The following is a 24,857-nucleotide window of genomic DNA, read 5'->3' on the forward strand; positions in this document are numbered from 1 at the left end:
GGGTGGCCAAATTTACTGACCCCCTGAGATACCCCTCCGCAATGGCCAGAATCCTCTAGCTATACCACCCTGATGCAGGGCACAAGCTCCAAGCTCCTCACCCCAGTTTGGTAGGCGGAGAATGGGGGCAGGCATGGGGGGCTCCACGAGCTGCACTTTAACTCTAAAAAAGCCCCATGTGGTACACGAGTCACGGTTTGGCCACCCTGGTATAAAATGACTTTCTCCAAGATCTAAATATTGCAGAGCTTCTGTATTACTTTAAAACAGTTCACTGCAGGCCTTCTCGGTTTTGCGTTTTCACTTACACATCACATGCTGCATTGAAAGTAAAGTGCTGGATATGATCCATTTGTTTTTCCCCTTGTATCATGAGAGCGTACCACGTTCAAAAAGGTACAGTTTTTCTACCTACTTCCCATCTTCCTTTTCCCTACCATTGTAAGGCACCCTGCAGATATGTCCTTGAAACTGGGACCTCCAAAAGAGTATTTCATATGGTTACTGCATCATCACACTAGCAGTGGTCCATATAGCCTATAGATTTTTATGTGGCGCCCATCACTACTGTAGTATTCAAGCCTTTTGGTAAGGAAGATAATGCTAATATATATATTAGACCTAGTGATGGAACTGGAGAAAAAATGCCACAAGATTTGTCCCCTATAAAATTTCTCTGGAAACAAAATATATGTATTCTATGTAACTAAACTTCTGTAAAGTAGCTTTAAAAATTGACTCCTAAAAATATAGAACGCTCTAGCCCAGTGGTTCCCAACATTTTTGGCTCGAGGGCCACAAATATAATTTTTACAACCCTGAAGGCCCACCAGTCTCTGCTAGCAGTCCCGTCCCGTCCCATCCCGTTGTCCATCCCTCCTCCTGCCCCGCAGCCAGAGAGAAGGAGTTCCCGGCCACCTGGCTGGGGCAGGGAAACCATTCGCTCCACCTGGGTCCCTAGGCAGTGGCTCCCTTCTGCAGCCAGGGGGATGGGAGATCAGTGCTCCCCTCCCCCTTAGTAGTAAATTAAGGCTGCTGTTTGCTTTATATGTAACTTTGAATATACTTGTGTTCCGGGGGAAAAAATGAGTTGAGAGAAAAGTTGAGGGAAGAATTCTTAGTGTTACTTGTAACTGTGTGGCTGGTTTAATACCAGAAAGCTATCTGCAGAAATGGTGAAAAAGACTACTTGCATATTATTCCACCTCTGAAGTCTTTGCATTAGTTTTCATGTTTTTATGACGCAGTTATGCTTTCATTCCTGTATTTTAGTTAGAAACTATTTTAGTTTTAAACATCTTTATAATACCCCATTGCAGTAACCATGCTTTCCAATGTGGAATTTTGTCCATAATATGTTAATTGATACTTCTCCTCCTCAGAAATAGTATTGTATTTTATTAATGACTAAATAAATAAGCTGTCTGTACAGAAATAGAAATATCTGCAATGAGTAAAGCTTGTTGGGTCCATCAAGACTCCGATTTTTAAAATTCTGATTTCCTCCAGGATGGCATCTAACTTGTTTCTTGGATAACTCTGTTGCTTTTGTCTCAAATCTTATCTCATGGAGTCCTCATCGGTGTGGAAAAATTGCTTCTTGATTCTTGTTCTGAATTTGTTTCTCTTTATGTGCCACGTAGGATTCCTTGCCCTGTTGTTTATAGCTGCAGATAGTAAACACACATGTATGGCAGGCCAGGTTTTCTAACATGGCTTCTAATTTTGTCAGTGCAGGTCTATGTACACTATCTGAGGATCCATACAGCATTTGTATACAAAGTGGGGTACTAGGTTTGGAGCACCTTTAAAAAATTTGACCCCATACTCTGTGTGTGTGTGTGTAATTTGTCTAATTGATTACATTTTCTAAAAATTAGTCTTCCTTTATTTATTTGAAGGTGGAAAAAATTTTGCTTGCCAGGTTTGTGGGCACAAAAATGTGGGAGCAAATCTTGTGACTTCTGTGTGACTATGAAAGGGGAGAGGCCTGGCAGACAACCAATTGTAAAATCTCTGGGTATTGTAGAGCAAGTTGGTAGAAACTTCTATAGTTAGATAGTCTGACATTTGGCATTATAAACAATTCTTTCAGCCTCTTTTAGAGAATGCATAACAATTCAGTTGTATGCAGCAGGTGTAAGACCAGAGCCAGAGAATAATCTTTTCTTTCTCTAATGAAATTCTGTTCAGATCTAGCTGAAAGATTTTGAAAATTGCCATTTCTGTGCTGTCAATTGTGCTGTCAGCAGAATTTTGGTCACATGCCAAAACAATAACTGAACATGAACACTGTAATGTTAATATTCATCTGTAAAATGGGGATAATGATACTGACCTCTTACGTAAAGTGCTCTGACAGCACTATAAAGTATCTAGTGTAGGCATGTGACTCATCCACCAGGGCACCCCCTGCTGGTTGGGCATGGCATAGTGGCTCTCTTTGTCCTTTGGTGCTCCCTGCCAACAGTTGGTCTGGTGGTCTGCCTCTTCCTGAGATTTAGCCCTCCATCCACGTCACTTTTAGTCCCATCCCTTCCAGGGAAACCCTCAGTCCAACACACCACTGGCCTGGCAGCATCATGCTGGAGGTTCAGAAGTCTACTCCCTTGGTCAGCAATCCATGAGTTGGCCTTTTCCTCGTTTACCTCCTCCTGCCAGCCTTGGCACATACTGCAGGTGTAGTGGGGCAAGACTGATTGTACCCATAGGCTCTCATTAGTCCTTTCAGGCTCAGTGTGGGGTTGGTACACCCCATCAAACTAGGTATTCTTATTATTAATGTAAGGCTGGGCCCACACCATTATTGCTGCAGCAGCAGACAGTGCACTAGCAACCCCAAGAGCAGGCAGCCTCTTAAGTGGGTGAGAGGTGGGCTTTCCCTTGATAGCCCCAAGATCCAGCAGATGGCCCATCCCCCTTCCTCTGGGGCACAGGGACACATTTTGCCAGTGTATTTCACTGCTGTTAGGTAGAGAGAGAAGATGAAACACATTTTGCCAGTGCTTTTCACAGCTATTAGGTAGAGAGCTGAGGAATGTTGGGTCTAAGGTATACACTGGATTTTATTCCTTGTGCTGGAATGGCATGTGCTCTAGTTGTTGTAGATCCTTCTGCCCATTTCCCCACCTCTACCCATTGGTCTGTCTTCTTCTGTCTCATATGCACACAATCCCAATTTCTAATTTATGCTATTACAGGCTGATTTCTGCCAGTGAAACCCATCTAAATAGGACAACCTATTGTTGAAGAGGAACCTATCAGTCTGGACAATGAAGCCTGCTTCTATAAAATACCTCAGTTTGAGATGACACTCATTTGCTCTTTCACCTCCATCCTACCATCGTTTCCATTCTATCAGGCTTAAATTAGAAAGTGATTCTATTGAAATGGAAATTGATTATAGGAATATGGATTTAGCAAGGTTGGCTTGTCTGAAAGCAGGCTGAAAGTTGTTTTGTTTGACAGACGTTTGCATGTTTGTTTGGAGATGGGGGAAGCCGTTTGGTTTTGCAGTCTTTGATTCCAAGCCAGCATTTGTAATGGAGTTTATTTGTTTGGAGCTGGGTATCAGGTGTAATAGGATTATGCATTGTGTTTATGTGACCCTGGCTTTTATATCCCTCTAGCACTGCTCAGTCATTCATTTTTCTCATATAAATTAAAAGTGGAGATTGTAGATTAAATCTGCCAGGACTCATCTGTGTTATGTGAAATGCAGTGTTTCTGTCTCTTGAATTTATTGGATCATGACAGAAATATAGATGAGCAGGAAGAAAATAAACTCTTATGAAAGCTTGCTTCTGTAGCAGATTGATACCATTTTTGCTTCAGTAGTAGATTACTACATCAAAGCCCCTTTTTACAATTTTTGATACCATATTTGTGTTATGTTTAAAAGGTCACCCCAGCACTCTCTTCCTCTAGGGCTGATCAGAGCCCCAAATGGCAGGCTTCAAGCATAATAAAAGGCACATTTTTTCAGGCAGCCTTTTAATAAATGCTCTTACGGGGAGGGAGGCTTTTCATTGGCTCTCTTATGTGGCAATGAGTTGATTTCCCTTATAGTCAAGTCAAGTAGCCTCCATACAGCAAAATGGTGGGTTTTGACCATTCTTTGCAGATGGTGGTAATTGTGTATTGAAAATCGTATAGGTGGCCTAGTGCTACAGCAGTATGTGCTGTGTACAAAGTGTGTGTAAATAAAAATAGATTGTGAAGATTTGGGCACAGTTTCAAGCCTTTTAATTTAATTTAATAGGGCTCTTTCCCCTATGACCTATGCTGTTTAGAAACAGTGTTTCACACATCTTGTTCCTTTTGTCCTAGGTAGGAGGGTGCTGGCTCAGATCCAGACTTTCAGATCTATTTTTTTCCACACTTTTTTTTTTCCAGTTGACTAAAATAAAGGGCAATTTGCTTCATAGACTGAGCCAGCCCACACAGCTAAATAGAATTTTGTATTGATGTTGTGCATAATGCAGTGGTAGTAAGCTGAGCCTGAGGCCCAGGCCCAGGCCTTTGTATCAGTGTTAACCTACTTGTTTCCAGCTTGCCAAAAAAGATTACAGAACAGCTACAGCAGCAGGGGCATCTATGAGCACAGTTTGCTATTTCCTGTCCCTAGATATTTGCAGCGGCCTCTATTTACAAGGCCAGAATCTTCTGTTTGTTCTCAGAGCACAGAGTGTGTGCCCTAACACATTTGCAGTTGCTAATGTTTAGCCTTGGTGAACCCTCCTCCACTTAAATAAATTAATAAAGCTGTATGCTGTGGCTGCCCTGGGTATGGGAGTTCCAGGAATAAAATGAAAAAAGCTCAATGTTCTCTAGGGAAGCCAGACTCTTAGCATGCTTTTCCAGTGCTTTCAATAGCTCCATCAGAATGGAGCAGCAACCCTTTGTGCACCTTCGAGCCTCCAGTTTTGTAACTACCATCATCCTCCTGGCCAAGGAACACTGGACAGGGCTTCCATAGAAACACGTCAGTGCCACAGCTAAATTGGCCAGAGGGCTCCTGCTGTCCAGTGGCTGAGACTTCTGTTCTTCACACTATCAGCCCTGGGGAATCAACTCCAGGGAGTGCAGAATGCTTCCAGTAGGCCCAGTGCCAACTCCATACTTATTTTTGATTATGTGTAGTTGTTAATGAATGACTGGTTGGTAATACTGCTGATTTTAAGAAAGTAATACTGCTGATCTTAGTGTCAGCACAGGAAAAACGTCCTCTTGGGAGATGAGTGGTTCTGCACACCTTTCTTTTTCTTTCTCTCTTTTGTGGAGAAACTTCAGTGTGATTGCTTCATTTCAAAGTACAAACTCACATTATGATTTCCACAGCAGGGAGACAGATTATGATAACAGCCATATTGCAACATATTGGTAAACTCCATTTTTCATCTTTGTAGGATGCAAGCAAAATAAACTATTTGAATTTCAAGAAGGGCAGTTTCTGTTCTGTGTAGAGTTCAGAATGTAATAAGAACCATACCAATGTGACTGAGTGAGGGCTGTGCCCTTCGGCTAAAAGCCCAGCTCCAATTTCCTATACTTTGCATTTTCTATTACTTTACTCTGCCTACTTGAAGTTATAGACTTGGGGAAGTGAGTGGGGGTGAAAGGATATTGAACCTCTCTGCTGCATGCATTTTTAAAGAGATGTTAAGTGCCTTTTATTAGTTTAATAACACCGTGTGTGGGGGGTGATATTAATATTGTTGAGAAGTTCATTCAGTATACTGAGATGATGGAAATCATCAGAGTCGAATTAAAGGAGAGGAACTTTAGGCAATGGTTGCAGATTCCTTGCTTGATAAGTTTGGAGGTGCAGGGAAGAAGGGAAATGGAGTGGTAGGTGGGGTTGAGGGATGTCTCTTTGAGGCTTGAGTGGGGCCTAGAGCATGTTTGTTTTGTGAGGGAAAGGAGCCAGAGGTGAGGGAGCAGATGAGAGTCAGAGTAAGGGAGGTCAGGTAGCAAGATGGACTGGGGATGAAGAGTAGAGCAGGCAAGAAACCCCAGTGTCAGTGACAGAGAGAAGAAAGAGTGAATGTCGGGGTGGGGAAAGATGGATATCATGGCAGATCTCATAGATCTGCTCTTTGAAGAATCAGGCACGATATTGAGCAAAGGGGAGGGAAATGCAAAGTGGGAGGGCTTTTGGAGGTAATTTAAGGTTGTAAATAAACAGGTGTTGTGGACATGGGATTCTAGTTAGGTGGGCAAGTAGAGATGTTTGGCAAGGATTTTAGCAGAAGTAAAGGAGGAGAGAACAAAATTTTAGTGGAATAAGTGTGCAAGATCTCAGAATTGTCTCCAGAGATGTTAAGCAGCATGGGAACTGGTGCAGTAACACTTGAGATTGGAAGCTAATAATTGGGAGTGACTTTGAACAGGGAGGAGAGGATGAAAGAGAAAGGGAAGGAGAAATTGACAATTAAACTAAGGAGAGGGAGGAGAGAATACAGAAAAGCCGCAGAAAAGTAACATGTGAAAGATTGTAATCCACAGAATGGCCAAGTTGATGGGTAGAGACGGGTAAGTAACTGCTGATGTAGGAGATGAGGTGGTTGTTAGAGAAAGCGGACTTAGAAATTGCTACCATCTCTCTTTGCTGTCCTGTCAAACAGGTCCATAGCTGAGTAATAGGCCTGTGTTGGTTTCCTGGTCCCTGTTTGTCATTCTGCCTCTGTTTCTGAGGTACCATGGAGTCAGGTGGAGTCACTGTTCATGCACGATAGTGGTGGATGAAAAGACAGACAACAAGGGCTACTGATTTTGACAGATTGGTGAGTGGCTTGGTGACATGAAATGCTGGAGGATGAATAAAGGGATCAAATGTAAACTGCAAAGAAGATTGGTCTGGTCAAGGACATGACATTTTAAGTGGATTTAGTGTTTGGAGAGGGCAAAGGGGTGAGAGTAACTGTGATTGAAGTGCTGTTTGGAAATCCCATTACTCTAGATATACTATCTGTTTTAGACTAATCAAGATAGTGTAACTGAAGGGACAGAGAAGTGAAGTTGACTCATGTTTTTCAAATTGAGTAATTCACTTTTTCAGGGCAGGATTACTTTCAATTGTTTCAGATGAGTTGGACGTTCTTCTCTTGACACAAGTGTGTAACCTTCAGTATTATTAATGGGGATCATTTCCATCAAAAAGAGCAGACCATCCTTTCTTGCTGCCCCCTTTAAGTCATAGTGCATTAGTGTTATTGAATAAGGAATTGTCTGGAAACTTTATCCAAGTATTGCATTGAATTCCCACTTCTAAATTCCATATTAACCTTCTGAGTACTAGTATTCTGTCCCTGGAAATATAAACCACTGATACTAGGACACATATATATTTTGTGCTGAAGTGAGAAAAGGAATTTGCTCTAATAATATTGCATAGTGTTCAGGATGAACTAAAGTTTACAGTAAAATTAAAGGGGGTAATCTGTGTTTGTGACTGTGAACAGTGCAACCTTAATTATAGTAGATATGAGAATTACCATGATAAAATATTTAGCAAATATAGTGACTTTTATTAAGTTAACTAGAGAGAACAAACCAAAAAAGCCATATTTCATGCAGACTGAAGATGTGATGGGCTAATCATTCGTGTTCCGTACAGAGTGAATCACTTGCCTAACATCCTCTTTATGATTTGTATTCTGTATATACTGATGTGTGTACATGTATATTTATATTTAAGAAATAACTGCTTTTTGCACTGCAATTTTCACTCTGCAGCTGAAAAAACAAGAATGATGGAAAAACTGTGTGTGTGGTGGCTGGGTCCTGCTCGCCCCAGTAATGGTTAGAAAGTGGAAGACTGTACGCCCTGAGGCATATTGTGAGTGGGAGTCCTTGTAAGATCACTATAGCACTAAAATTTTCCATATTTTACAGCAATTTCAAAAATAGAAGGTAATGTGTGAGGAAGTTGTATCCCATCCAAAGAGAACGGTATCACCCAAACTGACGTAATGGGTCTGATTCTCCAAAGATGATAAAAATCTGCAGTCACTCTTTGTGTGGCAGGATTTTAAGGAACACCATATCATCTAGATAGCTCTCAATTTTTCATTCCTGTAGGTAAATAAATATGTCTTTTTAAATCTGCAAATAAATGGGACAGAGTGGCCACCAGATTATTAAATTTTGAATGAGCAAAGCTCAACTAACAATGGTTACTAGACAACATACTATATTACTAGTTTTGAAATTATCAGGAAGACTGTCAGTGAAACTACACTTGTCTACAAGCAGTATACAACCTCAGTAGTTGGTAAGAGTTATAGAAAGCACTCCTTGATGGGAATGCATTACCTACATGAAGTAGCTCACCCCACTGTCTTTGTTTTGGTAGAATATTTTTCAGTGGTGGTTTCCTTTCTCCATCAGCATCAATGACAGTGAATCATGTCCAGTTTATTATTGTTTATTTGTATTATGGTAGTAGCTACAGGCCTCAACTGAGATAAGAGCCTCCCTAAGCTAGGTAGTGTACAAACACATATTAAGGCTACGATTACACTAGGAACTAGGCTATGAGTCCCAGCTCACATTAGACATACTTGTACTAGTTTTCCTTGAGCTTGCATGCTAAAAATAGTAGCATTGCCATGGTAGCATGGGCAGCAGTGAGCGGCACAATGAGCTAGTGGCGCCAAATACGTATCCTCGGGATTTGGGCGGGTTTGTACTCAACTCAGCTAGCCCGTGTTGCTGCTCACTGCTGCCCATGCTACTATGGCTACACTACTATTTTTAGCACCCTAACTCTCTTCAAGCTAGTGCAAGTATGTGTAATATGAGCCGGGAATCACTTAAGAGACAGTCCCTACTCCAAAGAGCTTATAGTCTAAATAGAGAAGATAGACAAAGGCCGAGAGAAGGGAAGCATTATTATCCCTGGTTTACAGATGAGGGACAGAGACAGTAAGTGAATGGGGCCTGTGGTCATGCAGGAAGACTGTGATGGAGCCAGAAACAGACCCCCTGATGCGTAAGTCCCAGTGCAGTGCTTTAACCATAAGATTATCTTTCCTCTCCGTGGCAATAAAAATTTACTTTTTCTGAAAGATTTTACTGTTCTTGCACTTGAAAGCTGCCTGTGGCACAAGACAATATAAAAATGTACCTAATCTATCAACTAGCATTTATAAAGTTCTTCTAACTATGGTACTATACCTGACCGCCATGCATGGATTTATAAACAGTGAGGCTGCCAGGAGGTAGTCAGTAAATTTGCCTAGGTTTTGGATTTTGTGACATAATTTGATTTCATTGGGCTGACAGATAACCATTTCTCGAGGCTGTGACCCTTCATGAAAATTTCAAAGAGCAGCCATTTTAAAGTCTCTTTAAAAGTCCTTAATTTATGCAACAATTTCAGAACATGTTCTAGTTGTCAGTGATACTTAACTTGAAAATTTTTATATGGTGATGAGTTTATTTTTGCAAGAGAGAACAATACTCTGCCACGTCTCCCGAATAAGCCAAATACCTCAGACCTGGGCCTAGAACCCTGGTTTTATAGCAGCAAAAATAAAGGCCTCTAACCCCTGAGCTGAAAGGTGAGTTCTGTTAGACGCTTATGCAGTGGTTCACAAACTTCATTACACTGCGATCCCCTTCGGACAACAAAAATTACTACATGACCCCAGCTGGGGGGACCAAAGTCTGAGCCCCGCCCCTGCAGGCAGGGGAGCCAAAGCCTGAGGACTTCAGCCCGGGGGGGGGGGCACTCTAACCTGAGCCTGCCATCCAGGGTGAAAGCCCTCTGGCTTCAGATTCAGTCCCGGATGATGGGGCTTGGGCTTGAGCCCCAGACTCCAGCAAGCCCAATGCCAGTCCTAGAGACTACGTTAAAATGGGGCCATGACCCCCTTTGGGCTCCCAACCCACAGTTTCAGAACCACTGCACTTACGTATAGAATCATCTTGTTTTCCCTAAAACTGTAGCCAGCCAGTAGAGGTCAACATGCTTACACAAACACATACAGTAAATCTAACTGATGTTGGTTAGTGAGCCCTAGATTTGGTCCATAATTTCCATTGATGGCCATGCGATCTGGATTGGGCATCAAGCTCTCCACACAAAAATCCAGCACAACATGTGATTGATTACACATATTAGTTATATCTTCCAGTTTACTAGTGCAGAGGTCTTCGAAGATATTTAGTCAAATGGAAAGAGGAGTAACAAGTTGGTTTTTAATTCATGGTAACTTTTAATGCATTGTAACTCAAAAACATTTTGAAGCAACTTCTTCACACTTTGCAGAAACATTTTCCTTTGCCATGAAAATAAATCTAGTAATTTCCAAGCTGAAATAATTTTCCATAATGGAGACTAAAATAAAGTTTTATAACTCAAGCTGATGGTAACATAAGACTCCAATCCTTCAAAGACGTATGCAGCCACTTTACTTGCAGTGCGTAAAGTTGTCAACAGAACTACTCAGTGTATAAAGCAAAGCAGATGCTTTGCAGGATGGAGCTAAACTTAACTGCTCCCTGTAATATGCTTAATGAAAGACCCTTTAAAAATGCTAAATGCCTTTTCATGCTAAGTGTGCAGTGTCAGCACTTATTCTGTTCAGGCTTCTTTGTTTTAGTTCATAGTTTATGTAACCTTATATCACCCATTTGCAGTATTCCAACATTAATCCCAGATGACTCTCACTCCTAATGTAAATATAATTTTTCCTCAATATTTATAGTTTCACCTTACATCCATTTTTAATGTTTAGTTTTACGCAGGGAGTCTTTGGCTGTGCCTCCTGATATTCCTGGGCACGTCTGAATGTATTTGAATTCCATTTTTATTTTTTTCCACCAATGACTCTTTATTTTCTTTTGCAGTGTTACTGACAAATCTAGAAAGTGACAGAAGAATAAGGGTGTGTGTACCATTTGGTGCCCTAAGTTGTAGAATCAGTTAAAATCTTTCAGAAACAGAATCCATCTCAAATGAATCACACCCTCATATGTAGAAATGAAGTTTCATTTTTAGATTATAGTCTCATGCTCCTGTCTTAGCCAATGGCTAGCCAGCAAGTAGTTCAAAAAGACTGTTGACCTTAAGAGAGCAATATAGAATTATTTTAGGACCTGTATCCCTATCTCTTTAAGTTGGGTTGTGTTTGGTTGTCTAAGGGTTTAAGGCTATAAAGATAATTGCTGCAACACTATGTGAAATGTGCTTATTTGAGGATAAATTTAGGTCTTCACTCTGAAGTCTATCACTTTTGCAGAGTAAAGTCACTTGACATTCTATTTGGAGAGGTTAATTTAGGAAGAGTAGGTTATTCTTAATTTTTCTTTGTTGGCTATTGTGGATTTTGAAATATAAAAGAACTCAAGGTTTACATTTTTATCAAAACATTTTATGGTAATTCACCATTTTGCTTTTACAGGAGAAAACATGGGTAGTCTCATTATCATGTGCAGGATATTAATGTGTATAACTACTTTGCATATGAAAATAAGAGCATATATTCCTCAACACTGGGACTCCCAACCTGTCAGGCACACCACACTTTACAAAGAGGTGGGCATGCCCATCTTTCTGGCTGCTTCTAAAGCGTGGTACCCAAACTGTGGGGTGCGTCCCCATAAGGGGGTGCCAGGTAACTTTAGGGGGCCAACCCCCACGGGGCAAGGAGGGAGCACCACCCAGCACTGCTCTGCCCCCAGCTCAGCTCTGGCTCCTGACTGTGGCCCCTGGGAGGGGCATGGACCAGTTAAGGGGGGGGCCCTGACAGAAAAAGTTTGAGGACCACTGTAGAGCTGCTGGGCCATTTCACTGGGCATGTGCTCTAGCCCTGTTTTCTTAATCAGCACGGCTCAGTGCTGTTCCCTGCCACTATTCACAGCAGCGTTCTACCAGCAGAGAGCAGCACAGTACATTGCTAGGAGCTGGGGAGGAAGGTGAGTGAGAACATGCATTGGCGGACAAAGGAGATAAACAGGCAAGAATGTAAGAGAGCACTGAGGGAGGCTGAGGTGGGAAAGAGAAGGTAACACAAAAATGAGGGCACTGGGTGCAGAAAACTGGGTGAAAAGTAGTGGGGATGTATGTTGGACAGGGAAGAAACAAGGTAAAGAAAACAAGTGATGCTAAAAGGCAAAATCAGAAAAAAATATATAGAAAAGAGAAAGAAATGATGGAAAAATATATCCAAGGTGGGAAGGGAGAAAGTACTTACCAGTGAGACTGCAGCATCCACACGTGCCAGGTCTTGGCATGAAGGGGGAATCGAAAGGGACCCACAGATCCTTCTCCATTAAAGCAGGATGTGCTCAAACCCAAAAGGTTCAGATGCTATTATTTCAATATTTCCTCTTTGGTCTTAATAGACTTCACTGTGATTTAGAAAAATTATCCTTGCCTTTGATGATGATTATTGATCCTGTGATTAATTATAGGTGAGGAAAACATACGATTCAGAGAGTGTTTTTCAGAATGCTGCTCTTTTAGCAAGCATTGTTCCCCGTGTAAGTGTATTTGTCAAGGTGTGAGGTTGTGCCCTATTTGTTCTGATTTTATTTTTGCTCTTTATAAAAGTAAACTCTTACCAGGATTTGATAGTTTAGAGGTATGTAGTATTAATTAAACAAAGTGATCAGATTCACTGCAGTCACAAGATATAGGACTCCAGGATTCTAATTTCACTAATGTATCCTAGCCATGCAAAGCAATACAAATTTTAGGTGAGTGGAGTACCTATGGCAGCCAAGGACTGAGGGGAATAGGTTGTTACTAAAAAATCTTCTGTTGTCCATTTTGTTGAAATCAGCACTTTCTTTATAAGAACCTATACTCCTAGGAATTTTCTGGGCCACTAGTTAGATGCTGAATTCCAGATGATTGATTTTTTTATTCATCTAGTAATATCTGCCCTAAATCTTGTAAAATTTTAGTGTATCATGTAAAATTCATGGCTTTCAAATACAGCTTCAGATTCGCTTCAGTCTTCTGAAATCATAAAAAGATACTCATTTAATTGCACATGACAGTAGGGGAAAATAAGAATCTAGCTACATGACTACCCAGGTGACTTTTCCTGTTGTTCACTTACCTTGTAGTTTTGGTTGCAGTAATTAGTGTATAGAAAGCTGGAATGATGTCTGCAGTTCCAAAATGAACTCTGTGTAGCTCTCTCCTTCCCCCTTCCTTTCGCCTTTGGCGCCGCCCCTTCCATGCACTCTTTAGCTAGAAGCAAGACAGCTGTGTTTGATCATAAACCACTTACAACTCCAGGCTTACTGGTTGGGGAAACTTTAGCGTGAAGCATCAGTTTGTCTCTCTCTCTCTTTTTCCCCCCGCCCCTCCTTCCTAAGACCTTAGCAGGACGTTGATTGTGTTCTCGCTGTGAATTCTTGTGAATTCTTCCTAATACAGTGAACTCCTCTGGGAGATGCCCTCAAACCTAGCTGGGGAAAGAAGGGCAGTGTAAAACCAGAGGCAGAGCTGAAACAGATTTCACATGGACTTGGGCAGTTTTAGTATCCAGGAGATCATTACTGACTGTCTGCCTGCCTGCATTCTCTGTGACCGTGCACTCTGCAGCTTTAATAAGTCTCTTGCAGCAATGGATTGTTTGTGAAATGAAAACCAATTTGGCTCCTTTAGAAAACCTTGCATCATTAATTTAGGCTCTCTAAATGTTAAGTGAAAATGGCTGTCTAGAGCAAAATGTGCAAGACAGAAAAATCTTGGAGAAGAAGGGAGTGTTGAATCTATCGAGCAAAGCTTGGAAGCATTAAAATCTGTAGAAATAGCCAAGCCCTGAAAAGTCTTAAAAATGAATTCTGGAGTTGCTATGAAATATGGAAATGACTCCTCGGCGGAACTGAGCGAGGTAAGCAGTTTCAGTATCCTTGTTTTTTTTGTTTTTTTGTTTTTTGTTTGTCTTTTTAAAATGTTTTTTAAATGCAGTATCATTCGCCTTTTGGCTTTCAGTCTTCAGGCACTTCAGTTAAAGATTAATAGAGTATATATCTTGTTCTAACTTGCAGTGCTAGTCAGGAAATGACCTGAACTTGCTTCAGTCAGAAATAAGTGGTAAAAAGCAAATGGTTATAACCGTGCAGAGACATTTTTTTTTTGGTCGTCCTGCAGCAAGGATTCCCCCATCTTCCTAAGTGCTGCATTTATACACAGCATTTCTCTTTGCAGTAGGTAAAATACACAGAGAACCCAATTGAGATTAAGCAGATGGTTACTAATTTGGAGTGGAGGATGGAAAGCAAACAGCATTATTAAGCCAACAACTTCGGTAGAATCTCATGATGTATTTGACTATGTTCAGCCAAGGCAATGTTGTTTCTTCAGATTAGATGAATATTATTTTAGTTGGGGGAAGGGAAAATAAGGCACTGGGAACTTTTTCCTCCATGCAGCATATGGTGAAAAACTATACATTACTTACTGTTGTAGGTATTTCTTCTGTGCTCTGATAGAATTATGTTTTTTAAGCAGATTTGAAATTAAAGCCACATTGAATATTATGCAAATATTTAAACAGTTGTTCTAAACTGCATATTTTTATGGTTATTGAAATGCCTTGGGCACATCGTCGGGGTAGTTTTGATTGGACTGAAAATTGCTGATATTGGTCACAGCATATAGCCCAGAGCATCGTATCGGGGTTAAAGCATGCTTTTAATATTCCCCAGCAAATATTGTCTTGGTTTAAAAAAAATTCTTTTTTCCTCCTTTTGACACACATTTTGTATATTATGCAGTTTTTCTCATATACTGCCTGTGGTGAAAAGTGTCGTACAATGTTTCATAGAAGGAAGGAGATAGGAAAAAATAACTATACCAAGATAAAAAGTGGAAATATAAAATTAATAAGGAAACAAATAGGTATCCTAGCAGACCAGTGAGAATGAGGACAATGGAAGAGTGTGGAAAAAGTGCAAGTGAGGAACAGAGGATCCATGTCAGTGCAGTATTATGCAGTTCAACATAAGAGCCAGTACAGTGTTTTTATTTAAATATTCTTCCATAATAAAAGTTTTGTGTATTTTTTATTAGTCATTTAAATAATAGAAGTTCCATTTCATTGACTGAGTGTGGATCTTTCAAATGGGACCTTAAAAACAGAGGTCTTGTCTACTCAGTATAAACATTAAAGATCCACTTTTTGTGGAGTGGGATACTGCCCTGATGTCATTGGCTATAAAAACTAACTCAGTTCTTTGAATTTTTTTGCAGCATACTATGCGCTTGCAGGTTGATGGCATCCTTCCCAAGGGTAGCTCTATTTTGGGCGGGGGGTGTGTGTGTGTGTGAGAGAAATTCTGTTCTTTTTTCCGTTACCCTGTGTTAGTGCAACAGCAGTTTGAATAATACCTCACCTCTGAACATGCTGCTTTTAAGTAGGATTGTGCAGTCCTGAAGGCTATTCATGTTCCTGCTGAAGGCGGCTAATGCCATTGACATCAATGGGAGCAGGACTATGCTTTTCTTGTTTGTTTGCTTTTCAAGATAAATCAGCGAATCTCAAATGTCTCCTCTAATTTTTGTGTTTTAGTTTTATACCAGTTTCAAAAGTGAAAGTTTCAAAGCAGTGCAATGTCATAGGAGGGTAATGCTAGGACAGTCATCCAGAGTAGACAATACTTAACAATAGCATTTTCACCCTGGGGTATTGTTTTGAATGTTATTGGTTAGGAGTTCATTTTATTCAGTCATTAGACGGGACTTTAAGCCATATTAAGGTAGTTCTTCTAGCCTTGTATTCAGTGATTTCACCTGAACTTTTGACATAGGAGACGCTCCCACTCCGAGTACCTGAGGTGGGGGGAATATCTAGGAAAGTCTGAGACCTTTCACCCTGCGACATTTTAAAATTTAGTTTTCCCCTGTGCTTTGATTAAATTGATTACATTTGTATTCTAGCACTACTGAGACAGAGTTTGGTTGCTCACCTCTAAACTTAAGTGACCCACACAGCTCTTTACTTCCCAGTAGGTGTTATATGAACAGTTGGACCTCCAGGGCTATCTTTTTCTTTTGGCTCCTTCCCAGTTCTCCTTGACATGTGTGAGATGTTAATTTCGGGGGGAGGGAAGGGGTTTGGCAGTACTTGAAAGATGTAAAGTGCTATGTAAGTGCTGCTTGTATCTTTGGTTTGTGTCCATGCTTTCTCTTTGCTCTTCCTAAACTCTCTCTATTTATTCTCTTCTGGCTTTCCTTCCTGCTTATGGCTTTTGTTTGTTTTTGCCCACTGGGAGACAGTAGCACCACAATCATTTAAATGAAACAAGCGGAATTGACTGCAATGGGAATTTTCATAGGATCATACACTCTTACTGAGTTTTTTCTCTCCATAGCCATCTCCCTACTGGTTGGGTGGAAAATATGGCAGTGGGTCAATAATGCTAATAATTATTTAGGGGAGTAATATCCTCACTTCAGTGCACAAAGTTTAGTCATGGAATTGCCATATTTAGAATTCCTTACACTCTGTGTGTCTGTGTGTGTGTGTGTGTGTGTGTGTGTGTGTGTGTGTGTGTGTGTGTGTGTGTGTAAGTGTAAAATTCATACTCACATACCCTTATATGTTTCCATTGCACAAAACAGAAGGTAAAAATAATTGGTATCCGTACAGTTTGCAAGGAGTGTTTTTCGGAGATTTATGTCAGTATTTGAAAAAAACTGACAAAAATCTATCTACCTCCTCCACCGTGGATGCAAAAGTGTGTGTGTGTGTTTTGCTTTTGTTTTGCAAATACAATGCTAATCTAATTGCTGATTTTTATTATACAAGTAAACAAAAATCCTTGGTATCTATTTGGTATATCCTTTCCCTTTGTTTGCCTTTTTTCCCCTATAAAGTTCACACTGAAAGCAAAGAAAACTGATTTCTATGGTAAGCTGGCCATGTTCCCATCAGGGCAGTTTGATTTCCATGGCTGCCGAACTCCAGAGTTGAAGTTGTCAGCATTGGTGCATGTGTCAGCAGCTCCTCTAGGTGACCACCTCCCTCTACTGCCCCACCAAAAACCACAAAAAAAAATTTTTTTTTTGTTTCTTTAGTTACTATATGGTTTAACCATATGACATTCAATAGAGAATGGAAAGTCACATTACAAAATAACAAGGCATACTGTAGAAAACATACTATATTTGAAAAAAAAACACACATTAGGAGAGGTTGGTCTGGAAGTTGCTGACAGTGGAATTGCTGCCACTCATCAGAAAGTAGGATAGGCTTTGTTAATGTAAATAATTAATAAGGTCCAACAAGGCTTGGCTGTAGTATTATGAAAGAGGGTAGCTGCTGCTAGAGCAGTGATGTGGAGCATAACGTGGAGTGAGTTCACTCTGAGGTTTGATCAGGCGGGGATAGGACACCCAGTGTTAAATAATCACTATTCAGATTCACGTGTGTTTAGTCCAATACACTCAATAGTTTATGGTAGTAACTACACAACAACTGTGCTTTCTTAAAAGCTGACCTCATGAATGACACTGAAGCAGTTTGTTACAGGTCATCAATTCAGTGCAGAAAAATTATTTGCAATTACAAATTTCCTGGCCCCCATTTTTTCATAGTGTAAAAAGTAGGGCTTTTAGTTCAGAAACTACTTCAGAACGTTCCCAGTTTTTTGTAGCATACCTAAGTGAACGTGCACACTATGGTTTTCTTATTCCACAATCCAGCTCCAAATATATGAAGGTTATTTTTCTAGGGCTCAATCCCACACACATTTATGCACATGGTTAATTTTGCTCCCGTGAGTAGTCCACAACGGGGCCACTTACCATAGTAAAATTAAGCACGTGCATAAGTGTTTGCAGGATCGGGGCCTTAGCCAGTATGTATTTAAGGGGCCCAGTTTTGTCCTTGGATATACACAGATGATTCCCATCAAGTCCAAGGAAGCTGTGCACATCTGCCATGGGCAGAATTAGGCCCTAAGAAAGGTTTCTGCAGACTCAGGGCTGGTATCTCATTTTTGCAAAACATTCACCATTTTAAATGTGGTTTGTTTGTTTTTATTTAACTGGTAATCATTTCGTTTTACCATTTGTTCTGTAAGATGTGATGGGGACATCATTTCACTAATGGGTATGTTCTTTCCAAAGCAGCAAATTAAAAAAATCCCTTCTTCTCAGGTCATAATTTCTCCCTTTGTCTTTCATTATTTCTTCTTAGTTCTCAGCACTTCAGAAAATCACTGTAGCTGCTTGCATTCTAGGATCCAGTTTTCCATTCTTTAACCACTTACAATGCCTGGAACAAACTACTTGATTTTACTGCACTCCTTTTCAAGCAGAGAGAGAACAAAAAGTGGTGCATGAATACTATGCCCCCCAAAAATTTTAAGGTTTTTTTGGGGTGGGAGTGGAGGGTGAGAGGAGGTAGAGGAGTGAGGTTTCTGGAGGAGAACAGCACATGGGAAGAGGACTGACAAAATTCTACAGATAAGGCAAGATATGAAGAATTAAAGGGACAGTGCCAAGTTTGAGAGGTGTAAAACAGGAACCCATGCCACAGTGATTTCCTTCAGAATTTCAGATTTGTATTTCAACCTAACCACCACCACTACCCTGATTACTTCTGCTTCAAGAAAATAATGAAGCAGAGTAACAAAATGCAAAGGACGAGGCTGCTTGAGTCATATATGCAACCCAATGAAAAGAAATTGCTGTGGTGGGGCAGATACAAGTGAGGGAGCTTTACATGGATACAAGCCCAGTTGGCAAATAGGGAATACAACATTGACAATCCCCACCCTGCAGTATTTTTCTGTGAGTTTTCTGCTCTTTTTAGGACATGATTAGTGCTGTAGTATACATGTGGGGAACTGGGAACAGGTTTTATATGTATTTCAGGCTGGAAATAAATTTTATAGGCTTATTTTTGTCTTCTGATTTTTGAAATCTTGAATTTGGCAGTCCTGCTATGGGACAGCCCAGGAGCGGTTATGTCAGACTGTGCTGTATCAGCACTCTGAATCCATCACTGTCCAAGCTGTAATGGGGTGTGGTTGCATTCACATAGTACTCCCTTTCAGGCAGAGTGACTCCCATTTCACATTGGTATTCCTGCTCTCTCCATTATCTAGTGTTACTGGACATGTGCCTGGCCTCTTGTAAAGAAAAACGGTATTAAAGGTGTACAGAGATTGGTATTAAAAGGCCACATATACTACATAAAGGTGTATAGGAAAGATTACAGTTTCCCCCCTATCTAGAAAGTGTTTTGGTACTTGTTGATAAATTGGTGATTACTATATTTATATAAGTTGAAAACATCTTCATTTTTTGTTTACAAATGACATTCCATTGCTGGGCAATGGCACACCTGGCACTTTTTTTAAGACCACTTTAAGCACTGAAGACTAGCTGCATAACTGACTCTTATGGTGGTAATAGACAAACTGTTCATATGGCTCATCTCTTTCAAAGTTACTGGTTAGACTGACATTAAATTGCATGTCTTGTAAAAATGACTGTCTCACAGCAGAAATTACCTTATGTAAGAATAGATACTTATAATTGCAGGACGTGGCAAGTATATTTTGCATCCACCAAACTTTAGAGCATCATTTCAGTGGGTCCAGTTTGTGAATACTGTGTACCTTTGGTTCCCCTTGATTAACAGTCTACACCCTATTATCCGAGTAGCATGGGTGCAGATTTTATTCAGAGAATCAGGAATTTGGATAATCAAGAGGGCAAGAACAGCAGTGCAGGGAGCCCTCTGCAGCCCTGCTGTCACGACTCTCCTTGCTTCCTTCCCTCTCTCCCTCTTGTGACGGCAGGGTCCTGAGCTGCTGCTCCTGCCCTCTCAATTACTGCAAATGCAAAGGGCGGAGTGGGGGAGGGTTGCGGTCTTGGCAGAGACCCCTGGCCGGGACTCTGCTCTGCCCTGCCAGGACTGCAGTCTTACCTCCACCTTGCTTCTGCAGGGATTGGGTGTCATTGGCCCTGCAGTGTCACAGGGAGCTCTCTACAGCTCCACTGTCACAATCCACTCACATAGGTCATGTCTACACAGATAAAAGACCTGTGGCACAGCCTTGGATGTTCCAGGTCAACTGATTCAGGCTCACAAGGCTTGGACTGTGATGCTAAAAATTGCTGTGGAGATGTTTGGGTTCAGGCTGGAGCCTCTCAGGGTCCCAGAGCTCGGACTCCAGCCTGAGCCCAAGTGTTTACACAGCAATATTTCAGGAGCCCTAGCCACGCGTGTCCAAGTCAGCTGACCTGGGCCAGCTGCAAGTTTTTTATCCCTTTGTAGACGTGCCCTCAGTCCCATGACAGCAGGGGGCTCTCTGCACTGCCATTCAGTCTGCAGGGTGGCCTCCTTGTGGCTGGGAATCTCTGCTTTGTTATCCAAACCTCTGGCTTAACCGAATCCCTTCTTTGTTGTCCTCCAGCATGGAGAAGGAAGAAGGGACTTGGATAATGTGGAGATTGAGATAATAGAGTTTTGGAAAATCAGGAGTAATACTGTACTTGAGATGTTGAGCACTTCCTAAGTATCGGATCTGTTGTTTGCATTTAATACATCAACTGCATAGAAATTTCTTTTCCTCTATGTTTCTCCTCTCTTCCTTCAAAATTTCTTCACTTACATATGTTAGGTAGCTTCTGCCCTCAAATTTGCATGTTGAACTCTCGGGGGCCATCAGTCATTTAATGAGAAAACTTCATGAACTAAGGGTCAAATTTGGCCCTTTGCATTTCATAGGCAGTTTATCTTTGCCTGGTATGAATATCCTGTATGTTAAATCAGATTAAACAAATGGGCCTGATTCGTTGTGCAGTGGCACTTGCACATTGAATCACAGTATCATATCATGGATTTGAAGGCCAGAAGAGACCACCAGATCATGTAGTCTGACCTCTTGTATATGACTGGTCACCAGCACCAACCAGCTGTCCTCTCGCTAAACCCAACAACCAAAATTAGACCAGAGTATTACAACCCTGAGGAGATTAAGGCTATGTCTACTCTGAGCTCGGGGTATGATTCCCCCGCCTGCGTACATGTATTTGCACAGGCACTCATCAAGTCAGCTCCAGTATGAATAGCAGTGTAGCACCGGTAGTGGCAGCAGAGGCATGGCTGGGCTGTACCAAGTACATACTTGTCAGTTTCAGGTGGGGTTGTACTCAGCATGTCTCAGCTGTGCCTCTGCTGCTGCTACCAGTGCTACCCTGGCTACACTAATATTTATATATGTACACACAAGCAGGGGAATTGCACCCCTAGCTCATAGTGCACATGTAGCCTAAGCTGTTATGTGCCACAGGGAGAGAACAGGTGCACCAATGGCCAAGGCCCCCCCGCAGTGGCAGGGAATTGATTAAATGAGAGACACCCTGTTAATTCTGGCAAATGCCTCATGCCCCATGCTTCAGAGGAAGTTGGGAAAAAAACCCAAAGGTCACTGCCAATCTGAGCTGGGGGGGAAATGCCTTCCTAGCCCAAGGTATGGTGATCAGTTACACTCTGATCATGTGAGCAAGAACCAACCAGCCAATCATCTGAGACACAGACTGCTCTGTACCACCTCAGAGCCCTGGCTCACTCCTCCAGTGTCCCATCTCCAGCCATGACCATCTCTGATACTTCAAGGGAAGAAGACAAAAAAACAAACATCCAGCAACAAACACAAGAATACACTAGAGGCAAAAATCCTTTCCTGACCCCTGTAGGTGACCAGTTGAAGACATGGAGCATGACATTTTAGGAACAAAGACATAAACTGGAAGGAACCCCCAGAGCTGACAAGTCCCACTATGGCAAGCAACTCCATCATACAATCTCACTCATAAATTTGTTGAGCTCTCTCTTAAAACCAATTAAGTTATTTGCCCCGACATCTCCTACTGGGAGGCTGTTCCAGAACCTCACTCCTTTGATGGCTCGCAACCTTTCTCTAATTTCCAGTCTCAATTTATTCATGGTCAGTTTATACCAATTTGTTCTTGTGTCAATATTGTCTTTTTATTTAAATAGCTCTTCACCCTCTCTGATGTTTTTATGGTGAGCAATCGTATCCCCTCAGCCTTCACTTTGCTAGGTTAAACAAGCCAAAATCTTTTAGTCTTCTCTCATAAGACAGGCTCTGCATTCCACCAATTATCTCCTGATCATCCTTAGTAGCTCTTTTCTGCACCTGTCCCAGTTTGAATTCACTGGGTGCTCGTTGCTGGGAAAAGTCCACTTAAAGTGCAGGAAAGGGTGCAGTTTTGCAGTTTGTGCTCTCTCTGTACTCTCCAACTCCTGTTCCCCAAAAGGCATGGAGCCAACTGGTGCAACCCAGACCAGGTGGATGGGACATACTGGGTTGGAACAAAGCATGGGAATCTAGGAGCACTGATTCAAAGCCTCTCCAGAGGAACCTCCATTGGCAAGATTCCCCTGCAGACCTGGACAGAATTTAGAGCTTGTAGAGAACCCTTGGCGGAGGTAGGTGACAATGCTTCTGCCTGCCATGACTTCACTTTACGGTGTCTTTTCTGATTCAGCTGCCCCGGAGACAGTGAAATGCAATTTGCATCTGTGTCTTTATGGGTAAACTAAGCCCTATGTCTTTTCACTTTGCTCCTCTCTGTATTGAATGGCAGGATTTTATTCAGTGTTAAACCTTATAGAGGATTCAGTGTTAAAACTTTTCCAGACTGTTGTCCTAATGGATGCTTAGACAGTGGACACATAGTATAACCACAGGACCTAGAGGGTTATGGTAGATCTCATATTGTTGCAGATATACAATTTAAAGGAGAGGATTCGAATAGAGAACCTTAATAGTAGAGCTCAGGGATGGGAGCCAGGAAGTCTGGATGTAACTTTTAGATCAGATAAACTTTAATCCTGGTTATTCATAACTTTGCTAAATCTAATTTATTTTTATGCTTTATTGGGATAATTTATGCTGAACTGCATAGATGAAAGTAAGTATCCTTTAAAAGAGGGGGAGATGAGACATTCCTGTTTATTAACAGATTTATTAACAGATTGGTTTAGTCAAGCTGGTTTGATAACATGTTATCAGGGGGCTGTGCTGCCAATTTACAAATCTGGGTTAGAACATGAGTCAGAGCCTTCATCTGTCTGATGGGTTGCATTTTTGGCATGATCTGTGCATGTCATTTCCAGTGTGACTGATGCATGGTATTTCCGGTGTAAAAACCTTACTAACTTCAAAGAACATTTATTTTCTGGATTTGTGTGAGCTGCTTATCAGGCACACAGTGTTTCAGGCTTGGATGTTATTAAATTGAAGTACTATAAAAAGATTACTCCAATGCCCAGACGCTGTCAGTGCAGATAATGCTGTTCTCCAGGCTCCTAATGAAAAAATGGCAAAGATTATGTAACTTATCTGCCTGATATTAAAATATTTCCAGCTATTAAGACAGCACATTTGAAAAATGCCCCATGGCTGGAGATTTAGTAAGGACAAATGCATATTGGGAGAGTAACGTTTGCAATATACTGGATTCCCTAAATGTTTTTAGAGAGGTTTAATGTTTTTATCCCTAGATCTATAATGCCAGAAACTCGTTACTCGGAAGAGATTTTTTTTAGCTAAAGATGAAAAGATCCCCTCAACATTTGTGGGAAGAGAAAATCATGGTTTTAATTGATCAGCCCTGAAGCTATCACGGCCCAAACCAAAGTGTGTTGTGCACTAACAGCTGGAGGAGGAGATCTGTCTTTCAGAAGTTATAGTTTGTTTGTTTGCTCTGAGCTGTGTGTGGATTGCAGAGCTACCAGTTTGCACAGACAAAATTGTGGAGGGGAAGAGGAGAGATGTGTATATGAAATTGGATGGTTATTGTAAGGCTAAAGTGAGATGTTGATTCTGCTATGGCGCTTTGAGTAGACTGATGATGCAAGATTAAGAAGCAGAATGTGTTCTTGGTGATATGTCCCTGCTATTGTTTTCAGTGTTTAAGAATTTTAATTAATGATGTGACATTGTGTATCATTTAAATTTTCAGTTTGTACTTGTGTGCTGGGAACTGTTGATTTCTAAACACAACAGGAAAACCTGTGGGAGCTCCCCTTTAACATACAGTAATAATATGTCAGTGCAAACACACTCTGTGGGGAGATGTAGTGATCTCTGAATTTGAGGGCTCTATGTGAAAGAGGGAGGTAGATTTGGGTGGTGGTCATGAATTGATTTCTGAGACCTTGGGAGGCACACTGCATTCTCTGTGTCGAAGTTTGCCATATGAATGAGCCTTCTTTCTGCATGAATTATTTAGATGTTCTTTTAAAGAAACCTGAATAACAGTAAATGTGTTCATTAAGATCACATGTTGAGATCAATTCTGTTGTTGACTTCTAGGATTAAAATTTTGTAGTTAAAATGAAAATATTGATTGATATTGTAAAGGATTTAATTTTTATGATTGAAGTAAATCCTTCTAGTTCAATGATGCCAAATTAAAAAGCATTGAATAAATATATTCTCTAATACACTGAATTATATCTATATAGATATAAAAGGAGTTGTGTTAACATAGATGCTATAAATTGTGTATTAATTGCAAAGCTGAATAAATTATACTGTCTTTTTTACTGCTGTTGTTGCAAATAAGTGCTGCTGAAAAGATGTAATTTTTTTAACCTAAGAATTGTAAGAATTAAATGAATACTGTTTCTGTTTTTCAGACAGTGCCTCTGGGGGTGAGGTCTTGACTAGAGTGAGACATCATGGTCTGGTAGATAGTACTCAGTTCTCCTGAGTCCCAGTCCAGTGCCCTGTTTCCTCCTCTCCACTGGCCTATTTGTGTGACCATGGGCAAGTCCTTTTCCTTCTCTCTGATACCTTCCCACCCTCTCTTTGTTTATACCTTAAAATCTTCTGGG

General features: G+C 41.0%; 1 protein-coding gene and 1 long non-coding RNA gene across 4 annotated transcripts in view; one reads left to right on the forward strand and one right to left on the reverse strand.

Annotated features, from left to right (window-relative positions):
* Positions 1-10,225: 10,225 nt before the first annotated feature.
* Positions 10,226-13,169, reverse strand: LOC137166989 (uncharacterized). Its single transcript, XR_010923909.1, has 3 exons — positions 13,077-13,169; positions 12,204-12,407; positions 10,226-10,871 (listed from the first exon to the last, which is right to left on the reverse strand). It is a non-coding gene; the product is annotated as an uncharacterized lncRNA (long non-coding RNA).
* A 170-nt stretch (positions 13,170-13,339) lies between these two features.
* The window catches only part of MCC (MCC regulator of WNT signaling pathway), a 220,996-nt gene continuing 209,478 nt past the window's right edge, over positions 13,340-24,857 (forward strand). For all 3 annotated transcript variants that reach the window (XM_067568942.1, XM_067568940.1, XM_067568941.1), the window contains exon 1: positions 13,340-13,859. Coding sequence is in view for 2 of the 3 variants with exons in the window: in XM_067568940.1 (XP_067425041.1) it covers positions 13,803-13,859 (57 nt within the window). In the remaining variant the exon portion in view is untranslated. The remainder of the gene's footprint in view (positions 13,860-24,857) is intronic.

This window comes from Emydura macquarii, unplaced genomic scaffold (assembly GCF_026122565.2).
Source record: "Emydura macquarii macquarii isolate MOO-44397 ecotype Brisbane River unplaced genomic scaffold, CSIRO-AGI_Emac_v2 contig_2897, whole genome shotgun sequence".
Taxonomy (NCBI): domain Eukaryota; kingdom Metazoa; phylum Chordata; order Testudines; family Chelidae; genus Emydura; species Emydura macquarii.